This window comes from Drechmeria coniospora, chromosome 02 (genome assembly GCF_001625195.1).
Source record: "Drechmeria coniospora strain ARSEF 6962 chromosome 02, whole genome shotgun sequence".
NCBI classification, from domain to species: domain Eukaryota; kingdom Fungi; phylum Ascomycota; class Sordariomycetes; order Hypocreales; family Ophiocordycipitaceae; genus Drechmeria; species Drechmeria coniospora.
This window is the reverse complement of record NC_054390.1, coordinates 5,699,352-5,712,647: the sequence shown is the minus strand read 5'-3', so window position 1 is coordinate 5,712,647 and position 13,296 is coordinate 5,699,352. Positions and strand designations below refer to the sequence as shown.

Below are 13,296 nucleotides of genomic sequence, written 5' to 3'. Positions count from 1 at the left end.
GATGAGAGGTCACCGTGCTAGCGAGCCGGCGTCGGGGTGATATGCAAAGCCAAGTCCGCGTCGGGGAGATGCCTCGGCACGGCAGCAGAACGTAGCATGGAGGAGACGGCGTTGGAGGACGTGCGGGGTAGTACGGCATATACAGTAGTAATAATTAAGTAGTCCTTGATCAAGGGGGACGGGAGCCGAGAGCATCTGCTGCGGAAGGATTGGTGGCTCATTGAAAATGCATGTAAAACCTAAGAAAGGAGGTGCAAGTTCTCTGGCGTTGGCAATAAAATGGTTCACGAAATCTAACATGGACTTTTTTCAAGGAAAGAGGGATCGAAGTTGTGCATACCCTCCCAGAGCAAGACAGTAGCAATAATACTTAATTTGTGCGATATGGAGTACAATGCAAGCAATGTAAGTAAGTACAGTACACGTTAGTACACAGTACGGCCTATGCGTAAGTATAGTAGGTACTTGCGGCGTGTGTGTGCTTTGCGTGTTCCGATGCCGACGATACTTGCCTTGGATCAAATGCGACCAGCGCTTACCAATTTCACGACTTGACTTGCTTCTTTCCGTCGCGATCATTGGGATTCTATCACTTTGACTTTTTATTTTATTTCAAAAGCCGTATCCGTTCCAAGGACTGCTCATCATGAAGATTTGGTTCGGAACCAACTCGCCGTAAGTAGAACTCCCGGTGGGGGGTATGCCTTGGACTTGTGTGGTGGCTCCTTGACCGGTGGTGTTTGGTTCTCCACCACCGATGTACCGGCTACTGGGCAGGAACATGCGAGGAACCACTACAAGTACTCTGTAAGTACTCCGTGCTAGTTGTACCCGTGATTACTGCAGCACCGCTTTGCCATTATGCATAGCACTCCGTACAAAGTATTACTCCGTGCATAGTTGTACTCGGTATCAATACTTATACGGAGTAATTACTCCGTACGCATCCGAATCTTCTGCACAGTAATATTACGGAGTACGGAGCAGTACTTAATACCCCGTAATGCTCCTCTGTGGCCCGTATTACTTGTAAGTACAACTAAGCTAGTGCATTCCGTTCATGTACATATAAGTACTGTACTCGGGACATGTACCTTCATGTACTCCGTACTCCGTACTGTATACGATATATGACAAGTTCACCTGTGCGGAGTACTCTTCGAGTACTTGCACAGTATTTACGGGGTCGAGGGGAGCTCCTGTCTGTCGCCAGCAAGCCGATCGAAGCCTTGCAGCTTCATTCAACACCGAGGCCAGCCACACGTGACTCCGCGACCTTTCCCAGCCAGCTGCCATTTCACGTCTCAGGTGCCCATCTCGAACAGCCAACAAACGCAGAAGCACGAGTACCATCCGTCCGCGACCGCGACGGAGAGACGGAATCACCTACCTTCCCGTTCCGTCGATGAGCACCATCTGATGTTCGCGGTTTCCTCTGACCTCCTGTCACCTTGACCCTCGGGGCATCCTGCCCGTGACGCCGCCATGGCTTCAGAGCTGGCCGCGTCCGTACCAGCATCCGTGGCTGCGCCCGCCAAGCAGCCGCCAGCCGAGAAGCCGTCGGAAATTCGCCGTCGATCCCACATTGTGCTCTCCTTCTGGCTCATCGTCATCATCCTCGGCCTGCCGATATGGTGGAGGACGACGAGTATTTATCGGGCAAGCCTGCCGCTTGATCGCATGAACGAGTGGGCGGATGGCAAGGTGACGCTCCTGATCCGATCCCCCGATGGCATGCGGCTGACCGAACACTTAGGCCTGCCGACCCGTCTTCCCCCTCAACATCCATGTTCGTACCGAATCGCTCTCCGACCCAGAGGCTCACCACCTCGTCCGACTCACCCAGCTTACCCTCGACGATCTCAACGACTTTTCCGGACACCACCTGCGCTTGCAGCTGGCCCCGGACAAGGCGGCCGTCGAGCACGGAAAGGAGCCGGAGCCTGCCCTCACGATACACCTCAGGCCTGGCGAAACCAACACGGCGTTGCTGAACCCTCACACTCCAGACCTCGATGTGACCTACGCCCCCAACGCGATTCCCTCGCCCAACTCGGCCTCGTCCTCCCTCGCCTCCTTTGTCGCCGACCAGCTACAGTCAATCTTTGCCGAGGAACAGTCCATCATCGCCTATCTTCTCTCCACCTCCTCCGCATCGTCGGGAGCTCGACCGGCCCTGAGCCCGACGGTCGCCGGAACACTTGCCAACCGGACGACGAAGTCGCTGCGCTACGCCCCGACGTACCATCTCACCTTTTCGCTCTTCACCGATGGCGCCGTGCCCAACACGTGGGACATTGAGACGGCCTTGGACGAGTTCATGAAGCCCATACTTGACGTCCTGCGTCCCATCCACAACTTCACCATCGACACGCAGGTGCAGTTGTACGCCACGCCCGGAGTGCAATCGCAGGTGCTCGGCAAGGAGCACCTTGCTTCCTTTGTCAATGCCGCCGAGTGGCCGCTGTCGCCCTCCATCGGCGGCGCGCCCACCGTCAACTTTGTTCTCTTCGTCGGCAACCAGACAATCGGGCTCGGCTCGGACCTCGAAACGTCGCAATCGTGGATGATTCCGCAATGGGGCACCGTATACCTGTTGTCGATGCCAGCGACGGCGGCTCACGTTTCCGCCGAGACGCTGAAGCAGCCCATGCTGACCTTTGGCAGCCATCTGCTGTCGCTGCTGGGCACGCCGCAGTCGGGCTCCCTGCCGCTGCGGCTGTCCACGCTGTCGCGGATCCGCTCCACAGATCTGCTCCTGCGAGCGTCGTCGTCGCTGGGGTCGCTGGCAAGGCTGGCGCGCTCACTCCGATCCATCTCTATCCCTCCCAGCGTGGCGGATGGCGTATCCAAGAGCATGCATCATCTGGAGAAGGCCTGCACCAAGCTCGGCGAGCCCGAGGGCCTGTTGCACGCCCGCATAGCCGAGGAGGAGGCCGAGAGGGCCTTTTTCGAGAAGAGCATGGTCGGCCAGCTGTTCTTTCCGGACGAGCACAAAGTTGCCGTCTACCTGCCCCTTTTAGGGCCCGTCGGCGTTCCGCTCGTGCTCGGTCTGATTGCCGAGATAAGAAACTGGATCAGAAGCCGAAAGCAGAAGGCGGCCGAGGCCAAGGAGAAGAAGGCACAATAATAGTGTGTTGTACTAGTCGGACCATCGATGAAGGGCAACATTTGGATTCGTCATGTCCGGTTGCTGGAATGTTGCGCCGTTGAGAATGCTGTCATACCCCCTTCTGGTACTGCGAAGCTGCCATGCCATGCGACGATTCGAACTTTCAGGCTTTGCGTGGTGTGGTCACTGCCAGAAGAAACGCCGATTCTTCCTTGCCGTTATCGTTTCCTCGGTTATTAATTCCAGTTCGAGGCTACCCAGCTTACTAGGGAACGAACGATAATTCCACATCGATCATGGCCGTGTCAAGTATTGTGCAGGTGGAATAGCCCGTCCTTGGGGACTTTGCGCAAGCTGCATCGGCTTGTCTCCAGTTGTGGTATTCGTACTACGAGCACTGTAACTTACTTACAGTAGAAGTACGTATTACATTACATTACATGTGCTCCGTACTCCGTACATGCTCGTAATACATACAGTATTACTACAAGTTCCAGTGCTACAAGTAATGCTAGGTAATTTGAGCGCCACGCTGTCAAGCGTTAGGGCCAAACGTCCCACTGGTAGCTGCTATTAATTGGTCGGCAGTGACCTGACCTGAGCTGCCTTTTAGGGCCTCACTTTTACCCTGCTTCGCATTTCTCTAATTACACGCCAGACCCCTCGCAAGATACCTAGAAAACACGATTGCGCGACTTTGCAAGATGCGGCGAACAAGATGCTTCCCGATCCAGCCTTGACGCTGACCATACCAAGTCTGTACGATGGCACGACGCTCGACTGCCGCATCTACCATCCCGCCTCGCTGGCGGCGACGAACGCTCATGCTGCGCCATGGAACCGTCACGCAGCAGTGTTTGCGCATCCGTATGCGCCCATGGGCGGTTCATACGATGACGGAATTGTCGAGGTAGTCGCCTCACAGCTGCTGCGGACGGGCTACCTCGTCGGGACCTTCAACTTCAGGTGGGCAAGTTGGCCGAACGGCACACAAGGCCAGCACTGACGCGCAACAGAGGTGCCGGGCATTCGGCAGGAAGGACGTCATGGACGGCGAAGCCTGAGATCCAAGACTACGCGAGCGCTGTCGGCTTTGTGGTGTATTACGTGCAGCACCTGGATCCCTTCCGACCAACGTCATCACCCGAGACGAGAGCACGATTCCCGGTACCGTCCCTTCTCATGGGCGGCTATTCGTACGGCGCCATGGTCACGGCGCATTTGCCCCCATTGTGCGCCATTCTTGAGCCTTTCGAGTCCCCATTGGCGGACACGTATCCTGCCCAAATACGCCTCCGGGCTGAACACCTCGCCGAGCAGCAAAACGAGATCTTAGGCAGCATGCGCGCCGCGGTGATGGAGCAATATCAGAATAGACAAGAGTTACACCCGAGACATTTGAAAACGCATCGTGGGAGTGTGCGGATTGGTGGCGACGAGGGAGGTCCTTCGCGCAAGAGCCATGAGAGCACCGGCCGAAGGAGTTTCTCGCTCGATGCGGAAGATAGGTTGCGCAGGGGTGTTGGCGAACTTTTGGCCAAGAGGAGGACGAAACACCACCCGAGGAGGTCTACCGATGGCTCCGAACAGCCGACCGTGGCGACGATCAGCGGCCTTGGGTCTTCACCGGCCGTTGAACCTGCGAATGAGGTCGACACGAAGCTACCAAAACGGAAAAACATGGTAGCCCCGAGGGCAGCCTACCTTTTGGTGTCGCCTCTGCAGGGTCTCGTCATGCACCTCGCCACCATGGAAATTTTCCCCTCCGCCATCACTGCTCGCCGACATCATCAGAGGAAGCATGAGACAGCCGTGGAAGGACGGGAGGGACGACCTCCCGCCGAGATGAAGCTTGTGCAAAATCCGACGCTGGCCGTGTATGGTGACAAGGACATATTTGTGTCGGCGGGAAAGCTGCGCGCTTGGGTCGCGAAGCTCACGGCTCCGGTTGCATCGGCTAGCAATCCCATCAGCACGTCAAAGTTTCGTGCTCATGAGGTTGAGACGGCAGGACACTTTTGGGTTGAGGAAGGTGTGCTGCCAGAAATGAAGGAGGCGATTGGGAGGTTTGCGGCGAGCGTGCGAGATCTGGGTGCTGATGATGTTGCAGCGGCAGCTCAGCGGGAAGAGCCAGGGCGAGAAGTGAGAATATGACGCACGTCAAAGGTTCACCGCTTGAGACATGACTAGCCAGACAGACCTATGATTTCACCTGGCCGCTGGAAACTGATGGCGGTCGACAAGCATCATGGCTGCATCACGAACGTAGCACATTTTCGTAAGTCCTGCCCTGCTTCGGCCTGCTTCTTGGATGCGAAGTACCCGTTCAAAGCAGTAAATCGTATGATCCAAATGCAGGCGTACTTGCATCGAACAGCAATGCATGTGTAATTCTCCCGAACGCGGGTGCCACACCACGAATACCTGCAGATTGATGACGATCACCGCGTGTGGCTCTAGGCAGGCCCCGAATCAGTAGCGGCAGCCGGTCCAGAGGGTGACCTCCGAATACTGCGAAGACTAATGGTAGTAAAATAGCCCCTGAATCCATGCTCGCATCGCCGACACCAAGTGTTGCCTCCCCGAAATCTTCACCCACACGGCTTTGCCGGTGGGATTCTCAAGCATCTGGAGCATATGAAACCGACCTGACTCCGAGATTCAGAACCAGCCCTTACGTTTTCAACTGCGCCTCAGCAAGGGGAGCCCATCTCCCACCCTCGCGCTACCATGCTGGCACCCACTCTTCCGTCCGATGAGACGAGATAAGCAGCGCTAACGTCAACTACGGATAAGTTTGGAGCTAGGTAGTATCGTCGATTCACCATCAGATGTCATGACGGGACGGGCCAATCGGGAGATGTGGAGATCATGAAAGGACGATGCGTTGTGGAACCCCTGAAGCCACCGACACGCCTCGCTGGGCTCCAAGACTCGGACTCGTGGCCCAATGATGGTTTCATTCTCATCCATCCCAACGGTTCAGTTCAGTTCAAACTTCAGGCCAGCAAGAATAGAGTCAAGACCCGCAATGTTATCGGCCAACCACATGTAGAAGCTGCTTCAGCGTCTTTGGCAGCTCCCTTCCATGTGAAGGACCCTGGGGCTCAGCAAGCCACCACGGAATCTCCTACACACATTTCCTCAGCGGCATGTCCGGGATATGTGGATGGTGCCCGAGAGTGCTAGTTCAGGTACCCAGACAGCATGTCATCATTTAAGACCTACACGGAACCATCAGTTGAGCACATCTGTTCTGGTCTATTCAATTCTGTTCCCTTAATTGGTACAAGGGAAACGTTGAGAAACAATTTCCATACCAACAATGGCATCCGACACGCCTCCGTTGTCCGAAATGGCAAGTGGCTCGATGCCCGATTCCTCACAAACAAACTCCATGGCGACCGTACTGGCGATTCCAGAACTCTTGGAGGCCATCCTCCTCGAAGCCGATATGAGAACGTTGCTAGTGTCTGCTGCCCGAGTGAGCAGGCACTGGAACGGACTGATCGCCTCGTCGCCAATGATTCAACAAGCCCTATACTTCCGACCTATCAGGTCAGGGGCGTCGCAACCTACTCAGCTCAATCCACTGTTGACAGAAAAGTTCAATCATGTTTTCTTCGAAGTGTCTCAAGAGGAGGAAAAAGCACCGGTTGGATCCATGAAGAGAGCGGGAGACTTCGAAAAATTGCCTTGGTCGCGATCAAAGGGCAACAGCGTCTCGGCAGATGACGGCGAAACCCGTGAAAGCGATTGCCAGGCCTCGGAATACCAGGAGCGCTTCACTCGCAGAAATGCGAGCTGGCGCCGGATGCTTATCTCGCAGCCGCCAACTCGTCACATTGGCTACTTCGAGATAAATATCTGGAAGTGCGATGCGCTACCCTTCCGAGCTGGCTTGGTCCCACCACGAAGCAAAGGGCCCGGCGTGTGTATGGGAGACTTGTACGATTTGGTCCAACATCATGCCGGAAATCACTCAAGAAATTCAGCATGGTTCAGGGTTACGTGGGAGAAATGCAAGGGCCAAATGTTGTCGGAGACGGCCCAATCTCATTGCGAGAGCTTGTTGAAGCGAACTGGCATTCTTGTCGAGTTTCAACACACGAATGACAGGCTTCAGGTTCCTCGAGACCCCCCTAATGCCGACGCGGTTCAAAAGTTTGATGCGCAGTTCAAGTCGCAAGATTTTCAGCATCCTGATTTTCAACATTTAGAGGAGCATAAGCATCATGGCGAGCTGGTGTGTTTGCCATCGGCCACATACACAATACCCCAATAGATTCAAAGTAGACATATAGACGGAATTGACTACTTCATGTCCTGTCTGTATGGAAAAAATTCGTCCCTTGCCGTAGCCCGCCAACATACGTCATTTGCCGTGATATTCCGATCCCCCTTGTTCAAAATCTATCGCTCATACTGCATGCGGAGGTCCTCCGCACAATGTGCTTCAGTGTGGCACCAATTGGGCAGATTGACAGCAGGTATGAAAACGGCGGGCTATTAATATAGCGCTTGAAACGTAGGCTTCGGAATTTAGAGTTGCAGAGGCGTGCGTTGGGCCCATCTTGTTGGGGGTGCTCGCTCTGTCAGCCAGACGGTCCCGACTTTCCCCCCTTTGTCTTCGTAGCAGCCAGCTGAAGTGGCAAAGGAGATCATGTCCAATGGTGTTGAAGTCTTGAGCCGGCGTCACATTCCACCCAACTGGCGAACTTGACCATGTCAGGGTGGCTGCCAACTCTGCCGCCATCGCGTTGGCACCGCACAGTCGGGATTATGGACGTTTTACTGGGTAGCTGCAAGGACCGAGAATGCTTATAGATACCCGCAACCGCACGACAAGTCGATTCATGACCCAGAGCTGTGAAAATTCAGAAATCTCACTTGCTACACTCATTTCTGTTGAAATTCTGGCAGATGAGTGTCATTTCAAGCGCGTCGTCGCTGGACTGTTCCGGGACTACTCAGCCATTCCAGTATCCGATTTCGCTGACCATCCGGCGTCATCATCACCTCATGCGGCGTGACCGATAATGGGCGGACTTACCCCAGGCGATATCCTTGCCATCACCGACATCGAGCGGATATGTTCGGTGCTCTCGATTCTGGGCAGCATGTTCATCATCATCACGTTTTCCTGTTCAAAGTCCTTTCACAGGCCCATCAACCGGCTTGTGCTGTATGCCTCGTTTGGAAACATAATGAGCAATGTTGGCACACTCATGTCTCGATCTATGATATACCGGGTAGACTCCTTTGGGTGCCAGTTTCAAGCGTTCCTGATTCAACTGTGAGTAGTGCCCGGTAATGGGGGAATCCAAGTGCTCACATGGCGCACAGTTTTATGCCAGCAGATGCACTTTGGACTCTCGCCATGGCTGTCAATGTCTACCTTACTTTTTACCACAAGTTCGACGCAGAACGCCTGCGCAAGATGGAAAAATGGTATTTGCTCTGCTGCTACGGCATTCCCTTTGTACCCGCCTTCACCTATATATTCTATCGGAATGCCCAAGGGGAAAGAATATACGGTAATGCGACACTCTGGTGCTGGATTGCCAACCAGTTTGATGTCCTTCGCATTGCCACCTTTTACGCGCCGATATGGTGAGTGATCTCATGTCCGTAGTAATGAATCGTGCGTTGTTGGTATGGTGGAATACTCATCGTCTGCAGGATTATCATGCTCGTCACCATGTCCATATATGCCAGCGCAGGCCGCACCATTTTCGAGAAGCGCAAGCAGCTCATGGAATTCAACGCCTCTACTATCATTGTTGATGACCAACCGATGGCGACATTCAAGAAGACGGAAATTACGATCAGCAGTGACAAAGATGACAGGGACGACAATGAAGACAATGACCAAGGGTCGCACAGCCACATTGAACACGTGCAAAGGACACAAAGTAACATCAGCGCTTACTCGGTCAACATCTCTGCCGATCGACGCCGCTCATGCACCACTGCCGAGCTCACCATTCCGGCTGCAGTCTTTCAGCCGCCGAAGATGGCCCAGGTTCCGCCGTCGCAAGGCAGCTCGGTTCGCAGATACAACTACGAGGTGAACAATGCAGCGTGGTCCTATACAAAATGCGCCATACTGTTCTTTACCGCAATCCTTGTTACGTGGATTCCTTCGAGCGCCAACCGCGTCTACTCGTTGGTTCATAAGAATCAAGTCTGCGTGCCGTTGCTGTACATGAGCGCATTCGTGTTGCCATTGCAGGGCTTTTGGAATGCCGTCATCTATACCGTCACGTCGTGGGATGCCTGCAAGAGCTTGTTCCGCCGCTCCATCACGACGTCGAAACCAGTTGACGCAGGGATGACGAGACTCGGCAGCGACCAACATGAACGAACCCCTGGCATGTTGGAGGCTAGTTCTGGTTTCAACTTCTTCAATGAAAGCCCTAGAATATCCGAATCGGAGAGCATCCAGGAACTAGGCTTGGCAAGAACAAGGTCTTGTAACGGGAGGCCTGTTTGTTAATGTACTACGCTGCTTGCCAGACTTGGCCCTGGCAAGTTTGCATAATGCAGCTGTTCAAAACCATCAAGGCGTTAGTTAGTGAAGCATCATGGATATTAAGAAAAAAAGCTAGCGAAAATGGACAAGTTAATCTTCATAACACCTGGATTGGATACGAGAGCCAAAGCTGAGTTGTCGGCGTTCGGTCGGCTCGTAGGTTTGGGCGTCACGAGTGCGAAGTCCGTCCGCGGCGGGAGTCATGCGCACGCAGGGAGACCGTACAATACAGTACTACGCCACTCATGGAGGATTCTCATAGATCTCCCATTCCCATGCTGCTGGAACCTTGAGCTGAAGCTCGAGCATTTGGAGAGGTCCCCGCCTATCTCGTCACGAGCGAGAATACCTTGCACAATAGGGAAGGCAACTCTTGCGGAGCATCTATTTGGGCTGCCGCGGCGCAGGGCTGGAATCTCTCTTGAAGCCTAGATCTATCACTGCTGCGGTTGGGCATACAGCCACCACCAATGGAGAAGCGGCAGGTTGGAGATGCTGGCGTGGCTCCCGAGTGGAATGGGGCAGAGGCGCAAGCTACTCCTACCTGCAAGCGTGGCCCAAGACCGACTCCATTGGGGCAACACCACGACTCTCTGGTGCCACTCGAGGTGACAGAATATTGCTGGCGCATGCGCATGGCAGCTTAAGGTGGTCTGCCGTTCATTTCCGGAACCGTAGTGTGCGGTCTCGTACCTCCACAGAGAGAGAGAGGTAGAATAAGCTCGCGTACGCACCCCCGTCGTCTCGGAATGCCTGACCGTGGCTGCCTCTCAGCTGCGGGTGTGATGCTCTAGGACGATAGGTCGTGGCAAATCGTAGCCGACTCGTAGGTTATTGGTTCGTTCGACACCCGCTAACCCATCAGGGGTGGGTTGAGACGGCTAGACCTGGTCCCTTCAGCATCGGGACTGCGAACCAATGCCTCGTGGGCTCCTCCTAGCCATCAGAATGTCCATTTCGACTTGTCGTCCATTGCCTCTTGGGTGGTAATGCCTCCAGTCTTGAGAGTCCTGACCATCACTTGGACCCCTGGACGCTGACCTCTATAGCACTTCTGTCTCTAGACCGTACCTTGTCAACGGCCAACGACGAGGAGAAATAGCACGCTAGTGTGGGAGGCCACGAAACGATTGGGTTCTTTGGATTCGTACGCGCACAGGCGATGAAGTGCAAGTATAGCAGTGAGAGTCCTCCCCTCCCACTGAGGAGTAATACGACGAACCCATAGGGTGGAGGCGAAGTCATTGGCTGGGAAAGACTAGTTCACGGACAGCACAAAGCACAACGACGTAAGAAATCTTACGTGGACATGTACTTCTAGAAAGTAGTAAATGAAGACCACGCCTCGTAAGGAGTAGCTGCAGGCACCGCCCATCTGCCGAGGAATACCTGCATCATGTACTCGTACCTTGCTGTTGGCTGCCGGCTGAGGGTGTAGCGGAGATACGACGAACCCATAGTGGAGGCGGAGCCATTGGTGAAGTAAAGGGGATGATACCCCACAGGTTCAGCCGGCGATGCCCACTTGGAGGAACTAGGACCAGCCATGATGATTCGGACCCCAAATTTTGACCACCATCATTCTCGATCATCATCAGGATGATGTAATGAGCCGGCTTCATACTTTATTCATCATCAATTTGGCCATTTCACTTGGGGTCGGGGTGCCATGGAGTTGAACTTCGGACGATGCACGCATAGTTTGACCTGGGCTTGAATCGATCAACATAAAGTCGCAACGAAAACTCGGGACATCCGACGTCGAGAGGCAGCTGGGCAGAGCTGGATAGGTTATTTGATACAATAGCTGCCTCATCATAGTGGAGCCCCCAAAAAGTTCTTCAGCATCGCTGTTCAGGCTTAGGGCGCTAGCGGTGCTGGACGTGGACGGCGGGCAGGGCGAAGCACGTTACACCAGATCAGGTCGACTTGTCCCTTTGCCCAAGAAATGTTTCAACCCATCTCGACGGAAGCGATGTGGGTCTGGGTTCCCTGAGCCATAGCCTACTGGACCAGGCATTGAGTCGATAGTTGCAAGGCGGCTAGAAGGTTATATATTGGCCAGGGAACCATCCTCATTCGATGGCACTATCCATCCAATTCAGGCTTAATCGTTCATACTTTCCTTTCTTTAAGCATTTCTTCTAGTCATTCTTTTTCCCAGACACTCACTTGACACTTTCCTTTGCTCCAACGTTCCTTCCAGCTTGTATAGTCTTTCGTCTTCAAACGTTCCTTTTCTACCGTCGTCTCTCATCAATCATCTGCCCATCAGACAATGCTTACCGCTGCCAGCTGTGATCCCATGACCAGCCAGGGTTTCATCGATCTGTCGTCTTATCAACTCTCTCACACAATGGATTACCCTACCTTCTCACTGTCCCACCACGAGCCGCAAGAACGAAACTTCGGACACGACCTTGGGTGGGACACATCTCCGCCGCTCAACAAGACTGACTTCACCTTTGGCCTCTACGACCACGGCCATCTCGATCCCATCAACACGATCGAAACGGCCGATTTGGGATTCGAAAACCAGAATTACCTATGGCCCAACCACCACTTCCTGGGGCGAGAACCGCTCAGCGGCCCAGCGTCCGTCGACGGCAGTGCTACCGACATCACCCCAATCTCGCTTGACATTCCCGGCATGCGAGAGCACACACTTAGCGCACCTCCCGCTGTTTTGGGAAGTTCTACCACCGACAGTGTGGGCCGAGAAAGCTCTGTACTTCGACAGTCCTCCGCCGACGCCGATGCCACACCATCGGGAGGGCAATCCGGCACGTCCGGCCGATCGAAGAGGATGAGGTATGCCGTCAAAACCCCATCTCCGTGCGCTTGTTTGTGTTTCTTGTCCTAATCCTTTCCAGACTTACCCGCCAACAATTGAGATTTCTCCGGAGCGAGTTTGCCAAGCAGCCTCGCCCTACCAACGCCGATATCGATCGCCTTTCCAAAGTTGCGTCGATTAGCGGCTCTCGAATCCGAACTTGGTTCCAGAATCAGTGAGTTTCCGCACGATAGTGTCCATTCCTAGTCGTAACATAGGCTGACTCAAGCAGGCGGTCTAAGCTTAACGCCCTGTCATCCAATGATCGGCATCGAGTTGTGCAAATGTGGGCTGTTCCCGACAGCTTCAACAATGACATGGCGATGCAGTCCTCGGACTCCCGGTTTTCGAGCGCATAAGCGAATTCCAAGGACATAATGAAGCGGAAATCTCTTCATGTATCATATTTTCGTCATTATTTGCAGAGCATTTGTCATTGCAGCCATTCGTTATTTTACACAACTGCGGTTGGGTACTCGAAGCGGGAATTCTACGTTGAAAAATGGTAATTCGTCACAAAGGACAGGCAGAGAGAACAGAGCGAGGAGGCAGACAGAGAGAGAAGAGCTAAATTTTGGGAACAGTCAATATAGTCTCATGGCACAGAAGGGAATGCTTCGTCGTGCTGCACCATCCTGGATGCTCGCGCATGGCTTCAAAGTCTGTTGACTCTTGCAGCCCGGAAGCAAGTGGGTAGAAGGTCCGGGAACGAAGAATAGAATCCAAGCACTGGTTCTATCATAGTAAGGCGCGATGCATAATTATGCATCATCATCCCTGGGAGGATATGTGAGAGCAAATTGATAATATAATGAA

At 53.8% G+C, this 13,296-nt stretch overlaps 5 protein-coding genes across 5 annotated transcripts; all 5 read left to right on the top strand.

Moving 5' to 3' along the window:
• Positions 1-1,485: 1,485 nt before the first annotated feature.
• Positions 1,486-3,130, top strand: DCS_04659 (uncharacterized protein; the record flags this gene model as incomplete). Its single annotated transcript, XM_040801966.1, has 2 exons — positions 1,486-1,704; positions 1,757-3,130. The coding sequence occupies 2 exons, from the start codon at positions 1,486-1,488 to the stop codon at positions 3,128-3,130; spliced, it is 1,593 nt and encodes a 530-aa protein (XP_040656999.1).
• Positions 3,131-3,830: 700 nt separating this feature from the next.
• Positions 3,831-6,301, top strand: DCS_04658 (uncharacterized protein; the record flags this gene model as incomplete). Its single annotated transcript, XM_040801965.1, has 4 exons — positions 3,831-4,078; positions 4,129-5,254; positions 5,311-5,390; positions 5,944-6,301. 4 exons carry the CDS (start codon positions 3,831-3,833, stop codon positions 6,299-6,301), a joined length of 1,812 nt encoding a protein of 603 aa, XP_040656998.1.
• A 136-nt stretch (positions 6,302-6,437) lies between these two features.
• On the top strand, positions 6,438-7,397 carry DCS_04657 (uncharacterized protein; the record flags this gene model as incomplete). Its single annotated transcript, XM_040801964.1, has 1 exon — positions 6,438-7,397. One exon carries the CDS (start codon positions 6,438-6,440, stop codon positions 7,395-7,397), a length of 960 nt encoding a protein of 319 aa, XP_040656997.1.
• A 754-nt stretch (positions 7,398-8,151) lies between these two features.
• DCS_04656 (G-protein coupled receptor) lies at positions 8,152-9,656 on the top strand (the record flags this gene model as incomplete). The annotated part of the gene is made up of 4 exons (XM_040801963.1): positions 8,152-8,408; positions 8,459-8,725; positions 8,795-9,583; positions 9,632-9,656. The coding sequence occupies 4 exons, from the start codon at positions 8,152-8,154 to the stop codon at positions 9,654-9,656; spliced, it is 1,338 nt and encodes a 445-aa protein (XP_040656996.1).
• Positions 9,657-12,003: 2,347 nt separating this feature from the next.
• Positions 12,004-12,839, top strand: DCS_04655 (uncharacterized protein; the record flags this gene model as incomplete). Its single annotated transcript, XM_040801962.1, has 3 exons — positions 12,004-12,458; positions 12,521-12,655; positions 12,713-12,839. The coding sequence occupies 3 exons, from the start codon at positions 12,004-12,006 to the stop codon at positions 12,837-12,839; spliced, it is 717 nt and encodes a 238-aa protein (XP_040656995.1).
• Between the last annotated feature and the right edge of the window lie 457 nt (positions 12,840-13,296).